This window comes from Xiphophorus couchianus, chromosome 11 (genome assembly GCF_001444195.1).
Source record: "Xiphophorus couchianus chromosome 11, X_couchianus-1.0, whole genome shotgun sequence".
Taxonomy (NCBI): domain Eukaryota; kingdom Metazoa; phylum Chordata; class Actinopteri; order Cyprinodontiformes; family Poeciliidae; genus Xiphophorus; species Xiphophorus couchianus.
Window position 1 is genome coordinate 10136004 of NC_040238.1, and position 15824 is coordinate 10151827.

Genomic DNA, 15824 nt, shown 5'->3' on the forward strand with positions numbered 1-15824 from the left:
TATTATCAGTTATAATTTCTTCTTCGCCATCTTAGATCTCGTCTTTCTGACTCACCAAATTAGTTTCACATGATAAATTTAGTCTATTATCACAAACCTACTGACATAATATCTGCTGTTTTTTGCTATAATGTTGAAAAAAATAATTACTTTAGATTTAAATGATAAAGAACTTAGTTGGAGGCCCGAAGTTTCGGTTCAGTTCTCATCCAAACATCCCGTTTCAAAAGTAACTTTACTTTTCACTGGAATTTTTTTTTCACCTTTTCACATGTATTTTAAGTATGTAGTTTAGAATTAGACTCTCAAAAATTTAAATTGTAAATGCTGTAAATTATAAATATAATTTATGGTACACATTAAAGATGTCAAAAAGACTATACATTGCAATAAAGTCGATAAAGTAACAATGTAACTCATCAAAACTTGACAAAACTGAAACCTCTTCACAAACAACATGGGTTAGATGTAAGGAATGTGTCCTCCTGAAGCCAAGAAATAATGAGTTTTTGTCTGCATAAATCAAACCTTAGTGATTAATGTTATAGAAAAACTGAAAATGTATGAATACTTTCATAGGATGCTGCAACGTCTGCTCTGGGTAATCTTGCAAACGGTCAAGACATTTGATTAGTTAACTTTTCTCTTCTGAACCACACTAATACACTACAAGTTATTCTACCAAGTAAAACATTTTTACTTTGTATTCAACTGATTTTTTTTTTTTTTAACAGAATTATCTATCCAACAATTTTTACTCGTGATCAAACATACATTGTCAAGTGTAGAAAAATAAATCTGTTTTCATCTTCTTCTCTGGTCATTTGGAAAGCTGTTCAGACAAATATGAGTCAATTCAAACTCTGCAGTCCCACACATATTATTCCTCTTTTCTTTTCTCTTCTTTTATTCATTTGTTCTTGCTCTTTTGGGAGGCATGCTCGGTCACGGTCACAGTGACAGGAGATCCAGGGTGGCTCTTTCGAACACAGGAAGTGGTGTGAAGTCACAGCGTGGTTCTCAGCATTCGGATGACACGCTGGTAAAGTTGTTGGAAGACGGTTGACAGACTCCTTAAAGAAAATAAGAAACAGTCTTTTTCAGAAAAAAAATGACTTAATGGAGACACATCCTTTGCAAGCTTAATTTTGCCCTTAGTTACTAATTAAAATTTAAAATGTACCATCAAAATTAGTGAGAAAATATATTTAATATCTTTCAATAAATCACACATACTCTCACTTTGTTTTAATGAGGGAGGGTCAGAATTTGATCATATTTTCTAGAAAGCATTTATTTATTTTTTTACTAGAGTATTTGACTGAATACTCTAGGTAAAAACTAAGCTCTTGAGGAATGAGGTTTCTCAGTCTAAATTCAAGTATTCCAACACTAAGCATATGACAAATTTTGTGACATCGTCAGAAAAACTCTAGCTGATTGTATAAGAGGGTCCGTCCATCCATCCTTAGTAAATCTCCAGATCAGATGATGTTTGAATGTTCTCATTATTGAGGAGTCTGGGCAAAATAATGGATACCTCCAAACCAACCATTAATAATTGTTTTAGAACTACTCACTATACTATAATACTAGACAGGGAAATTTGTAAAACTCAACACATTTCTTCGAGACCTTAAAGAAACCTCTGTCTAAACAACAGCTCCACTCCAAAGACTAAGTATGCCTCTAAATGTGATAGATGGACAACATTTATTATCTATTTTGACCTTTCATGCAATGTAAAAATACACATTGTATTTTAAAATAAACAAGGGAAATGAACGCTGTTCCTTTCTTAATCTGAAACAGCTAAAAACACATTGGTATTATAATACAAAGAATTCGGAAAGTCCGGGAATGTTTCATTGCTATTTTGGTAAAAGCATTTCAAAAAATGTTGACATCATTTTAAAAATGACATTGTTTGAATATCATCACTTGTATCATCATCTTATACTCAACTTATCTGGGCAGTGATGATCCCTATAGTCTATAGACGCCAACTTGGTAAACCTGCATGTTTCATTTACAATTAGCCGCCATTTTTGCCTCTGTGAATTCGACAGAAGTTGCCTGTAAAGGATTCGTCAAACTCACCGCCCTCCCACTGAGACAATATTGCTGCGGTTTGGATGGAGGCAGAAGAGTGAGGCCACGCAGTAAACACAGCACAGAAACATGGAGACCAGTCGGCGCTTTAAAGACATCTTCTCTCCTGGCGGAAACATAAATGCAGCAAGTTTCCCTAAAATCAGTCTCATCCTTAAACCCAACTGTTCACAGATAAATATAACTTTTTCACAGATTAGCAAGCCTTCTGCCCTCCGACACAATGAATTGTAAACATATTCACATCGCTTAAACTTCCATATTTAATATAAAGTCCCTCCAAAAAGACAGCTTGTAAAATTTGTGGCTGTGATCCAAAACATTGAGAAACATGTTGAGGGGCTGTGAGTTGATTTGCAACCCATCGTGTGTCAAACAGTGTTTCTGTTTGACCTTTTTTGTGAGTTTATCTTCTTTATGTCTCTGAAAATAAGCAAAAGAAAAACTGAAGAAAGAAAATCTTTTTATTCTACATCAGAGGTCTCCAACCTGTGACTCTGCTTGCAGAACAACAGAGATGGTCCTCTGCATCCTCTTAATAACTTTGACTAAAAATAATAAAGAAATAACTAATGTTTTTAAATAAAGATATGACAACAAATGCAAGTTGTACCAGTTTTTCAGTTGTTTCATGGAATACTTGCACTGGAGTTCCACAACAGAATGATATTAAAAGTATAAATAACATTTATTTAGATTTTCTTATTGCATTGGAAACCAGAGTATTTTTTTTCTTCACTTCTTTCCACAAATAAAAAGATTCCAATAAACAAAATGTATCCATCCTATTTTTGAATTATTATTATTATGATTTTTACCTTTTCCTTTACTTTAAAACCTAAAAGTAGTCATAAAGTGATTCTTTAAAGATGACAAGACATTACCCATCATAGGCATTTCTCAAAAATGATCAGTTTTCCTTTTCTAAAAAAGCTAAACAAGCTTTATTTGGCTGAAGGGCCCAAATGGCTCTTTGGATTGTAAAGGTTGCAGACTCCTGGTCTACATGATAAAAAATTAAGACACAACTCCAACATGAAGCAGCATCTAACCTTGCGTTAATGCTTTGCACAAACATCATCGTCTGCAAAAGACGGTGATGATCGTCTTTTTTGACGATCATCATCGTCAAAATGATGATCGTCAATAAAAGATGATCATCTTTTGGAGACAATCATCATCACCTTAATAATCCTGTCCAGAAACAAATTCCTCACAGATTGTTCTTCCTAAACGGTGGGAATCCTCACGTTGGCTCAGCAGAACTCCAGAAACCAGATCCGAGGTCCAGGTGAAACCGCCAGAACCCGTCACAGCCGCTGACCGTTGGTACCAACTGAAAGCCCGGGGCCCTCTGGGTTTCTGCTGGGGACCAGGCGCAAATAATGCTGACACATGCTTTTGTTTTAAAAGCTCCTGAAAGGTCTAGCATGGGGTGAATGACATTCCCACAATGTGTGTCTGCTGGAGTGATTTTGGTGTGTTGGTGTGATGGTGAGGGGTGACGGAACAAAGCGACTTCCTCTTATGTGGCTTTGAGTTTCTGAGTCTTCTACAATTAAATCTTTAAAGTTAGATCAAAACACTTTTATCTGTTTGACCTGCACAGTAACAGACCACCAGTCCTGCCTGTTGTGACCCACTGAGTGAAGCTGATGATCTTAACACCAAAATAAACAAGACTGGAGTTTAAAATTCACCCATCTTATGAAAGAAAAATCATTCAGGAATCTTGAACTTTTCCCCATTTTCATACACAAAGTGGGGCATAATTGTGAACTGGAAGATTTGTTTTCTTAAATAAAAATGGAAAAAAATGGGGATGTAAATTTATGGACAGTCTCCTTTATTCAGATGCTCCATAATAAAATCAGCTTCTGCATCAATGCAGTGGTGTGAACATTTTTTTTTTGCCTTCTTCAAAATTTCCTCATTTTTGAATGTTTTCCACACTTAAGAGTTTCAGAACATCAAACCAATTTAAATATTAGTTGAAGGCAACACAAGCAAACACCTAATACAATATTTTAAAGAAAGATGTTTATTATTATTGGAGAAAAAATCCAAGCCTACGTGGCCCCTGTGTGACAAAGTGACACTTTTGAAAAACTCTTTTTCACTCTAGTGTATTTAGTGAATAGAGTCCACTTGTGTGTAAGTTAATGTTATTATAAATCCTAATGTTTTTTTTTAGAACATTAGTGAACAAAGAGCATTGTAAAGAAATGAGATCACATCAAACTCATATAGCACAGGACATGGTGGTGGCAGCATCATCCTATGGGGATGTTTTCTTTGGTAGGAACAGATCCTGGGACGCAGCAGTCTTCTACTTCTAAACTTTCAATTTAATAATCCTTTATTGCTAAAGCTTTAAATGAGAACTGCTTCAAACATTTTACCTTGTAAAACTAAGGTTAAAAAACATTTCTTATATAAAGAGAGAAAACTGGCTCATCCCTTGAGTTTAGAGGCCTTTTCTGGTCTGGATAATTTATAGGTCAAACACTTCCAGGAACCCCGAACAGCTATTGATGAAGACCACTTTAAACAATTACAGCAAGCCTCTTTAAAGGGGAGATTTAAAGAAATGAGCAATGATTAAGACGTTTATGTTGTAAAAATGATTCGTTTTCTAAAGATTTAATCATAAAAAATAACATAACAGCAACAACAACAAAACAAACAATCAATCTCCTCAACTCTCTTGATTCAGTTTACGCAGAGCTGTGCTGGGAACTGTATAAATAGAAATGTAGCCATTTCTTTTTAGAATCTCCACACAGCCAGTAACGAGAGCTCATCTTGATAAGAATTTTGCTGATTACAGCGTTTTGTTTTTCACCAGCCATGGCTCTCTGCCGTAGCTTGAGGAGGAGGAGGAGGACTGATGTCAGATAATGTAATGAATGTGTGCAGACAGAAAGCATCATTAGCTGGGTCTATTTGTGTGTGAATCCTAGTGGAAAATGGTCCCATTATCCCAGATGTCTCTCCTGAGGGCCCAGGGGCCAAAAAAAAAACAGCAAATAGAGGTTACACTTTAACTTTTTCAGATCTGCACGGCACACTTTTCCTGGCTGTGTTTTTGCAGGTACTTCACATTAATCCAGATAATTTATTGCTGTTTGCTAAATTATCCTCAGCAGTCTGACAATACTAAAAATGTATTGTAAGTTTATGAGATTTTATATATTTATTTATTTTTTTTTCTGAATGTTATTGTTCTGACTGGCCCTCAAACATAACAAATTGAGTTGCTATGTTACATTGTGCATTAATGCTATATCATATATTATGTTTCTATTAGCTGATGATCCAAGCTTGTAGTTCAACACCGTAACTATATCAACCTGATCCTTCTGGATTACTTTCATGAGAATAACTCACACCCCTTGAACTGTATCTTTGGCGTAAAGGCAAAAGATTACATTTGTAATTTTGTGCTGAAGCCTCTTCAGTCACTGGACAGCTATTGTCCCTCAGGTCGCTATAGCAGCAGCTGAGACCTCACCTCACAAACAAGCAAACAAATTTGCCCCAGTTTAACCCAGTGTTGGTGTTGTCATCAAATGAAATGAACCATGGTTCTTTACTGGCTGTTGAGGTCCCTTGCATCCCTGGATCCTTTTATTGATGTTACAGTTTCATGATTGTATTATTATTTTTTTTATGTGCAGCGATATGTGGCTTGTGATAAATAAATAAATAAACTGTTAATGTCTTTCTGCTAAGAGTCCATACCAAACAGCAATCCCAAATAATAGGCTGTCCTCTTATTTGAAATAAATTAAACTCATTATTTCAATCTCAACAACAAAGCTTTATTGAAAAACAAATGCTGCCGGTCAATGTCTACTGTTTTTGGCAATTAAATAATTTATTTCTATTTCTTTTTTATTACTTTGCCACCTGTTTACCTTCTAAAGCAAATTACGATGCTTTAACTCAGTTTTTTTTTATTAAACAGGGAAACAAGATTACTTTCATGAGAGCATGTTTCCATATTTATTGCAAATTCTCATAAGAGTTTTAATTCATTTACAATCATCCATGTGACTACACTTGACTACACCCAGTCACAGCGAAGTACAGTGAAAATGTCTGTAGTGTGTGGGAGCAGTGGGGCATCCCAGTGTTTTTGTTCCCACTCTAATTCATCCTTGTTTTGTTGTGTGTGTGCTTTCATAATATAATTAGAATCAAAAGACTTTACAGTGCAGCAATCTTTAGCCATAATTGTTCCTACTAATGTATTAGTGAGTAATTAAAAAAACAAACATCTGTCCATAAAAGTATCTAAGAAGTTCTTTTTTTTAACCCTCATTGGGTGTTTTTCTGATCTGTAAAAAAGGCTCCAACAGCTTCACTCTTATTTTGTTTTGATCATGGGAGTGTGACAAGAAGAAAACCACTGTGGAAAGACAAACATCATTTAACATTTAACATTTTGGAGGTTTTTTGGTTCCAGCTAGTTTGAACATATCTGATAACATGTCCAGTCTCCAAGGGTTTCAGGTTTTGCAGAGTATAAGAATATGTCATACAGAGGGGCTCTCCAGGCCAGACCTCAAACACGATAGAGGGATCATAAGCCACTTCTGTACTAGCTTGGCTTTAACCGGTTCTTCCCCGGTCAGCCTGGGCCAGATTCATCTCCATCTCCAAATACATTTGTAGTTCCTCCCTGTTTTTTAGGAACTACTTCATCTGTTTTTGGTGGTACCAGCTGGGTATTGCAGACAAGCAATTTGATTGGCAGCAGACTGCATTCATTGACTGGCCTGCTGATTTACATGACTGGATGAGTGAAGGTCGTACTTGCAAACTTCTTGAACAACAATAGCTTACCTATTTTCAATCTATGAAGAGACCATACTAGTAGATGTCATAGATGGCAGTATGCAAATTGATGACTGGATGGCCAACGTTGAGGTTCAAACCTTTTTATCAATTGTGGCAGTAGAGTGTATGGTATTAGCTGGATTGACCAACGCACAACAAACAAATATACTGAGAGACTTTGGAGAAAATGGCCGCCAAAAGGTGTGAGAATGAGAGAGGGAGAAACAGAGGTAAAAAGACTAATTAACGAGAAAAGGAAGCAGACAAAACACACCAAGGATTCAAAAACCACTGGAGTACAGAACATAAGTAATGAATAAGAAACCCAACACAAAGGAATGAACTTGAATGTCAAAACCGTAATGACAAGAATGAACAACTGAATGTGGCAAGAGCTTTTAAACAATAGTAAGAAATGAAATAATCAGAAAACCAACATGAGAGAAAACTTATGGATCACAACACATCCAGGTCAAGGAGACTGAAACCTCAAGAAAAACAACACGTTATAGTGTAAGATGTAAAATTAAAGCACATTTCAAATGCAATCCACAAGGGAAGGTGTTTGTCTGAAAAAAGGTTTTGTCTCATATGTTAAATCCACAAGACCTCTAGGAAATAAACAGTTAAAAATCAGTCACAGAACTCATAGTTTCAAAAATGGCAGAGCAGGATTCAGACACAGCTTCATTCACAACTGCAGTTTGCACTGATTTCATTAGTTTACAAAAGGTATAAAATTTTACCAGCTTGGTTTAAAACAGAAAAAAAAACAAAAAAACAGAAATGATTCAAATGAACGTTTGTGAATACACTAAAAGCTCACAATAAAAATAGATATCGTCACTCGTGGCAGAGAGCCAGCAAGCAGGCGCTCAAGGCTCAGAGAGGCAGAAGTAGCAGAGGGGTGTGTTTTCATTTGCCTGTAGGGCTCTCTGTGTGTGTTTGACGGAGGAGGGCACAACACAGACCTGCTGATAACATTAGGACCATCTCTGTCCTGCTAGCATTTATTGATGGGACCTCTAAAACCCAGATGTTGCAATTAACTTTGAGAGCAGAAGGATGTTTTAGGAAAAAGTTAACTTGAATATTTTGGGATCGGTCCGCAGACGACAACACTGGATTAACATTAGGAGATATTCTCGGATACTATTCTTTTTTCTTTTTCTTTTTCTTTAGCAATATCTGGAAACCTTTGATCATGTGTTCAGCGATGCTTCCACTGATCTACACAATCAATAAGAGCTTGATGTGACTGAAAATTATCAGTCTTGGAATAATGTCATCTGACTTTGGGCTTTTTTCTTCACTTTGAATCAATATGTCATATTTAACTGGACAAACCAGCACAGAGCCTTCTGTCAGCATCACGTCTGACTTTATGGACCAGCCAACCGTCCAAAGTGAAGTGAGGCCAAGGGTGATGGGCTTTGTCCTGACCTTCTCTGCTCTCCTCATTGTCTCCACCAATCTGCTGGTGGGCTCTGCTCTGCTGAAGCTGCTCCTGAAGCGAGGATGTCAGAGCTGGTGCTTTGTCCTGAACTTGGCTCTGGCTGACACTCTGGTGGGCGTAGGCATCACTGGACTGGCCACAGAAGACTTTAACAACAAATTTATTCAGCATCGCAGCGGTTATATTGTGATTTATCCTCCCACAAACGGGACACCTCCTGCTCTGCAGGGCAAGACCCGATGTTTGCTGCGAATGTCCTTTGTGACGTCCCCTTGCATGGTGTCCATCTTGACTATGTTCCTGATCTCACTGGACCGCTATATGGCCATCAAGATGCCCCTGCGTTACTCTCTGATGTCTGGGAAAGGGAGGACAGCCGGGTCTTTACTGACTGTGTGGATCAGTTCCTACACTATGGGATTTTTACCAGGTGAGGCTCAGCAATCAATACTATAAATACTAGAGAACACAGATGGAGGGTTTTCTGTTACGTCAACGCAAGTTTATTTGTAAAAGTTAGTTCAAAGTATTTTACATCATAAAAACATCACCAATTAGAGCAAGCAATGAACATTACATTTGCTAAATATCATCAAAATTATCAAGCAAATACACATCAAATATTTTGATCAATGTCCCAGTAACTACTAATCAAAGACAGCTGTAAAACTGGGAGGTGGGGGGCGGTTAGTTTTGTTCAGAGTCCTGGTGACATCATAATGTAGAGCTGTGCATTATCTTTGTAGTTATGGTAACTAATCTTATGGCTTCTTTAAAGCCATGTAAGGTTAAAGTTGTCCACTAGATTACAGCAAAAAGTCAAAGGAAGTATATTGTGCATGCTCACTGATAATGTGATGTCTGGTTTCCTATGACATATGAACAATATGTTTGACTTAAGACCTTTAGCTGCAAATCAGAAAATAATTATAATGTCTTAACTTTGTGCAAGAAGGCGAGGCGAGCTACTTTTACAAGTCAACAAGAGTATCTTTGGGACAGAATGCTTCCAAAAAAAATACTTTTCCAACTGTCACAAATATAAATGTGCAGAATTTTCTAAAAGCTGCTGAAACACTAACTGTAACTATACCAGTTAAAACTGATTTAACTGCTTTAACTCAGTTATAAAGAGCAATCTCTTTACAGGACAAATTAAAGTGCGCTAGATATAAATTATGGATTGCTTCCTGTACATAAATTTAGAAATTTTAAAGATAAATTGTATGTTTCTTCAAATGTGCAGATAGATGTTGGCATCTTCATTGTTGTGAAAAAGTACTCACATTCACATTTTATTTGATAAAAGTCCATCACAAAAGTATAATCTTTTTTCCCAATTAAAACATGAATTGTCCTGGGTGTAATTGTTTGTGGAATCACCTTCACTGCTATTATAGCTGCAGACTTTTTGGGGGAATGTCCACCGGCTTTGCACATCTAAAGACCAAATCTTCTGAATATAACACAGATTTTTAGTTGGTTTTGGACTGTAATTGATATAGGAATCTTTTAGCATTTTCCCTGAATGCATTCTAAATAATGCAGCAGCATTATATAAAGAGTTTGAGAACTGAGAGCTGCTAGAGTACAGTTCTTATACTGCTTTAAAATAAAAGACATGTTCATAAATATAGCAATTTTACAGTGAAAACAATAGAAAGATATTAGCAGCAAAATTAGGTTACATCTGAAAGCACAGTGATTCCATTGGATTTTTCATTAAGGGATATTAGACTAAAGGGGACTGAATACAAATGCACAGGTCAATGTTCCAGTTTCTTTTAGAAATTTTAAAAACAAGTAATTTTCTTCCTCTTTGTAGCTATGCACTACTTTGTGTTGGTGACATATACTCCTTTCAAATGTTCAAATGAAATACTTTGAGGTTTGTAAAGTGGATAATTAGGTTAAAGTTTCAGGAGTGTGAATACTTTCAGAAGGCTTGTGTCTATTGTGGAGCAATGTCCTTTTAAATCATAAATTTAAAAGCAGTTTCACAATACTGCTACACAGTGACACTAGTTTAACCAACCACTAATCACTGATGATGCCACGTTCAACAGGTTGTAGATATTTCAAAATAGATTAGCTAATAACATAAGGACAATATTAACGCATTTTGTTAAAAGCTTAGTTCTTTTCTTCTGCACAATGGCAACTATTTTGAAATCATTTCTGTCTGAACACAACAATACACCCAAAGCTAATTTTTCAAACCCAAGGTGTTCTAAAGGTGAAAACCCACCCAATCTGGCAACATTGCTTACTTTGTTGACTACATATTTAGTTGGAAATAACCTTTTTCTGCTGTTAAACGAAAAAGGAAGGGCCTTGATTCCATTGTGACCTTTTGCATTACCTTTGTTTTGTGGATCTGTCATAAATGGAGCATGAATATGTAAATGAACCCGTGTCCTCTGCTCCTCAGTGGTGGTGCCCCAGCTGCAGGCAGCTGAACCCTACGACGGTTTCTGTGCTTTCTTCACTGTCACCCACGACATCGCCATCATCGTTCTGTACAGCCTGCTCTTCTTCCCCGTCCTCTCCCTGTTCACCTACATGTACCTGGACATCCTGAAGATCGCCTGCGTCCACCACGAGCAGATCTCCCAAATCGGGCAAACCAGCTCAAGAGCTGAGGACAGCCATCACGGACAGTCCCAGTACCACCATCATCACCAGCATCACCTGCTGCGGAGCTGGAGTCACGTCAAGGCCTTGAGGACAGTGGGGGTGCTCGTCGGCTGCTTCTTGGTGCTTTGGAGTCCTTTCTTTGTGGTGTGCATTGTGCACCTCCTGTGTAGGGAGTGTGACCTTAAGGGGGTGCTGGAGAACTACCTGTGGCTCCTGGGGCTCCTCAACTCTCTGATTAACCCTCTGGTCTATGCCTGCTGGCAGAAAGAGGTGCGGCTGCAGCTGTCCAACATGTTTTCCTGCATTACAAACAGGTTGCTGTCTGCTGCACCGCCGAGTGTTATGGAAAGATGCCACTCGTCGCCGCCTGTGCAGGCTCGTGCTTGTGTTTCTGAAGGAGCTACGAACAGTCCTTCGATTAGGCTACCAATCAGCAGCTTGGACGCCAATGCCCTTCACCTGTCTGACACAACCAGTTTGTGATGGAACGAGGGAAACGCCACAGATATTTAAAACGCACTAATAAAGCAACCAACTCTTTGGTTAGTATTCCTGCTGCAACGAGAAAGTGAAAAATAGACCTGATTAGCTGTTGTGTGTAACCTGCACATGTGTGTTTTCTCTAACAGACATTAGCAGGTGTCAGTTTGAATAAACCTCAGGTTAGCAAACGGACATTTTTAAGGCAGAAGCAGAAGCAGAGAAACTGGAAGATATGGATCCGATTTTGGGCTGAACAGGAAAACCCTAACATGATCACCTCAGCGGTTTGTCTGGATGTTCAAGGGCCAAACAAAATTATTATACCCCACCATTCCTTTAGGATTAGTGGTATATATGTGATATATATGCTAAAATGTTTTTATTGGGATGGTGGCAGCTGCTTTATAAATAAAATAAAATTGTCTCAAAGTATGTTTGATAATTTGTGCAAACAGAACAGTGTGCAAAATGTTCTATTTAGTGTCAAGTTGACAATCCTAAGGATATAAATGTTTCAACATTTGATATTCTAAGCAGTAAAAGTTTTGTGATCAGTCCAAGTTGAAAAGTTCAGACAACCACAACCCCAACTCTCTCTTTATACACAAAATCCAACCTGAAGATAAGATGTTACACCAACGACCTAATATTAGCTACTTAATCTCACCCTACCCTATCCAGAGAGTTTACTCCCTTCAGATGCCAGATGCTTGACAGAGAAAGTGAAATCCAATAAATCTTTTTCTATCTGATTAATTCAAATTCAATTCAGTTAGTCTAAAAAATACTTTATTGATCCTAAAGGGAAATTAAATTTCCTTGTAACTCATATTACACAATTGTTTTCAAAGAGTTATTTTAGATGCTGGTGTGGATGTGGGCAGGATGGATTTCCTATAGCAGTCTGTATTACAGCAGCTCTAAAGAAGCCTCTGATCTTTTGTTGTTGTATGACAGTTTCATGGTGAGTTTGCTCGGGGTTTGTCTATCATTTTTTTGATTGTAATCTTTTTTTACACCTTCATCTCCAGTGGGTTCACAAGAGTCCCCAAAACAGAACCAGTCTTCTTCATCAAGTTGTTGAGTCTTTTTAGGTCCCTTCAATTTGACAAAACATTACCTGACTACTTGGGGTCACAGGAATTTCATTCGCAGAGGGTTAGTTTACACTTTAACATAAAACAATAAAAAGATGTGGTTGACATGACAGAAAAGTAATGTTTATGCGGTTGAAAAATGGGAATTTGTTAAACAGTTAACATCAGTAATGGTAGTTAGTGAAAGAATGGGGAACACTGCAGGAAATGCATGTCTGTATTATCAGAAAATGATGAATCATTTGAGGATACAAAACATCGAATAACGAGCACAGCTGGTGGAACACCACTGAGGTATTTTACAGTTTCTATTGACTCATGATAAGAAAAAACTCAGTCCTGATGAATCACAAAGACCACATGAGAGTTAAAAATCTTTAGTCTGTTAATTACCAAATTTTTTAAATTATGCAGTGGTGCAGAAAATTGATGACCAAGTAGATTTGTATGTTTTTTTCTCCCGTAACAACAAACACCTTCATTTAAAAAATGGATTTTGTTTTTACTTGTGTTGTCTCTGGCAAATATTTAAATTGGTTTAATGTTCTGAAACACAAACATGCAATTTTTCACACCACTGTAAATACTCACTGTTATTTTAAACTTAGAAGTGGAATATTTTAATCTGGTTTTATTACCTTCAAAACTGAATTCAAAACCGTTATCTCCTTTTTTTGGACAAATGGTTTTGGACTGCTCAAGCAATAAGTTGACTTTTACTCTTCTCACGTTTGGAAGAAGACTAATAAAAGCCACTCTTCATGGAACATGAGTGGTCAGAGGTCAGTGGTAGTAGAGGGCAGGAAGTTTAATGACGTATTGTGAACGGCTGTGACAGGCGAGCTGGGTAATTCCCTAGGGGCCCCAGACCCGTCCCACTGAGGAACTCCTGATTTTCCCTTTGTGCACACTAACTCCTAGCCTCACATCCCAAACTCTCCCTACATTCAACTGAAGGAAATTCCATAAAAGAACGGCTGTAGAAACATGAATCATGAAAGAATAAAAACTCTGAACAAGATTTTGCAGAAGTATTTTCTGAGGAATTCACATCACTTGTGTATCTTCTTTGTCTTATTTTTTTTTAAAATTGTTATTATTGCACAAACTGAAGGCATGAAAAATGTCAAGCTTTGCTGAAAACCTGGTAATGGAAAATATAGGTGAATGTACACTAAAATTACATGTTATGCTATATGAATTATGTAGTGGGGAATAAGCAGATTTTCTTAATGAAAGCAACATCTTCCATATTAGTCTGATTTTGCACTCTTTTTCAAGTCCAACTGTCAACTGTTCTTGGAGAAATTCATGTCGGAAACATAAAATGCATTTTCACCAAACTACAAAAATAAAGTAATAATATTTTTTTGCATAGAGAATGAATGTTTCGATATTTTATGTGTGCTCCTCATGTCGGACAAAGAACTACAATAAATTTTCTTTAAGACTGTAGCTAAAACTGTAGTAAAAGTTCACCCAAAGAGCAACCAGAACAGTTCAAAAATCAAACTAAACGAATTTTGGCAAGATTTTATATGATAATCCAACACAAAATGGCTTATAGTTGTTCATTTGAAGACAACTGACACATGGCTTACAAATTTCAGATATAAAATATGAAAGTGCGACTTGCATTCAGTGTAGAACTACCTTGTAAAAGGGGTTGAATTAAAGCAGAATGTACTTTTTATATTTCGGAAATAAGGTATTGTTTTCCTTTCATTTCACAACTGTGCATTATACACACCAACTCCAACAAGTTGTTGCAACTTGGTTAATTTAGAAAAGGTCCAAAAGGGTAAGAAGACTTTACACATGACTAAGTACCTTTATAATGAACCAGCTTGTTTGACTTGCTTTTATTCATAATTACTAGCTTTTCTCTAAAAAGCAGTGGTTGAAGGATTCGCCAACAAATATTGTTCTATAGCTTCCACGGCTACCTCGAGGTACAATAATACTACCAAATATCAGACTATTTGAGACAAAAGCAAAAGCCGTAGCTTTCCGTTTTTCTATAATTAGCATGGCCTTTGTTTCTCAGTGTGTGTGATGGGCTGAGTGAACTGAAGCAGAGCAGATTACAAACATCAGCCTGGGACCCGCTTTGTGTCATCCCGCTTTATTACGTCTGGGTAATCTAAACCGATCGCTGTCAGAGAGAAAACAGGCCGCCAGTTTATCTGGCAGGCTGCAGTTGAGCGTGTAATATTTTCCACCTGGATAACCATTCGCTCATGGAAACTTCCTCAGCTGCTTGAACCACGATAATTATCCCGCACTTCACCTGCCAGCAGTCTGGATCAACAAAACACTTTAACTGGTTGATGTCATGGATTTCTACAACCGGCTGTCTGATATTTACCCAGGACTAATACGCTGTGGGACCGATCAACTCTGCAGGGTTGAATATGGTATTTTTTATTTGTTGATACCATTTTATGCAATATAAAAGCCCTCTCAGAGTAAGGCATATTCAAATGGGACAGTGTGTGCAGTTGAAAGCAGAAGTTCATATTCACCAAGCAAAAACACATTTTTTTTTCTCATTGTTTGAAGTCAAATCAGACAAAACTTCTCCTGGTTTAGGTCAGTTAGAATGACCAAAATTATTTCTATTTGCTAAATGCCACAATAATGAGAGAAAGAGCATGTCACAACTTTATTAATCAATATCTTCAAAATCAGAAGTTTACATGCATTTTCTCAGTATTTGGTAGCACTGTCTTTGCATGGCATAACTCAGGTCAAACATTTTGAGTTTCCTTCAAGCTTCTAACAATAACTTGCCGGAGTTCTGATCCGTTCCTCTTGACAGAACTGCTGTAACTGGGTCGATCTCTACAGAACTGAGATCAGGGGTTTGTGATAGCCGAAGCATTGACTCTTCAAGCCACTTTGCAACCACTTTGGCTGTATGCTCAGGTTAATTGTCCATTTGGACTCATTTGGAGATGAGCCTTAACTTTCTGGTTGATGTCCTGTGATGTTGCTTCAATAATTCTACATGTTCTTTCCACACGATGCCATCTATTTCATGAAGTGCACCAGCTCCTCCTGCCATAAACGTCCATTAATTTGAACATTTCGGACCAAAACATGCTCAATTCTGGGACAGAGAAACTGTCTCCTTCCTGACTGGATGGATGTTCCCATCTTGCATATAATTGTTTGAACAGATGAATGCAGCA

At 37.3% G+C, this 15824-nt stretch overlaps 1 protein-coding gene and 1 long non-coding RNA gene across 2 annotated transcripts; one reads left to right on the plus strand and one right to left on the minus strand.

Annotated features, from left to right (window-relative positions):
• Window positions 1-757: 757 nt before the first annotated feature.
• On the minus strand, window positions 758-3439 carry LOC114153624 (uncharacterized). The gene is made up of 3 exons (XR_003597357.1): window positions 3297-3439; window positions 2101-2218; window positions 758-1073 (listed from the first exon to the last, which is right to left on the minus strand). It is a non-coding gene; the product is annotated as an uncharacterized LOC114153624 (long non-coding RNA).
• A 4944-nt stretch (window positions 3440-8383) lies between these two features.
• Window positions 8384-11563, plus strand: gpr119 (G protein-coupled receptor 119). The gene is made up of 2 exons (XM_028032390.1): window positions 8384-8843; window positions 10845-11563. The coding sequence occupies exons 1-2, from the start codon at window positions 8384-8386 to the stop codon at window positions 11531-11533; spliced, it is 1149 nt and encodes a 382-aa protein (XP_027888191.1). The 3' UTR covers window positions 11534-11563.
• The last annotated feature ends 4261 nt before the right edge of the window (window positions 11564-15824 follow it).

What these genes read in the sequence shown, in the direction of transcription:
- gpr119 (XM_028032390.1), top strand. Translation starts at nt 8,384, where the DNA reads ATGGGCTTTGTCCTGACCTTCTCTGCTCTCCTCATTGTCTCCACCAAT. An exon ending in CACTATGGGATTTTTACCAG is followed by an intron (nt 8,844 to 10,844) that starts GTGAGGCTCAGC and finishes TCTGCTCCTCAG; the next exon opens with TGGTGGTGCCCCAGCTGCAG.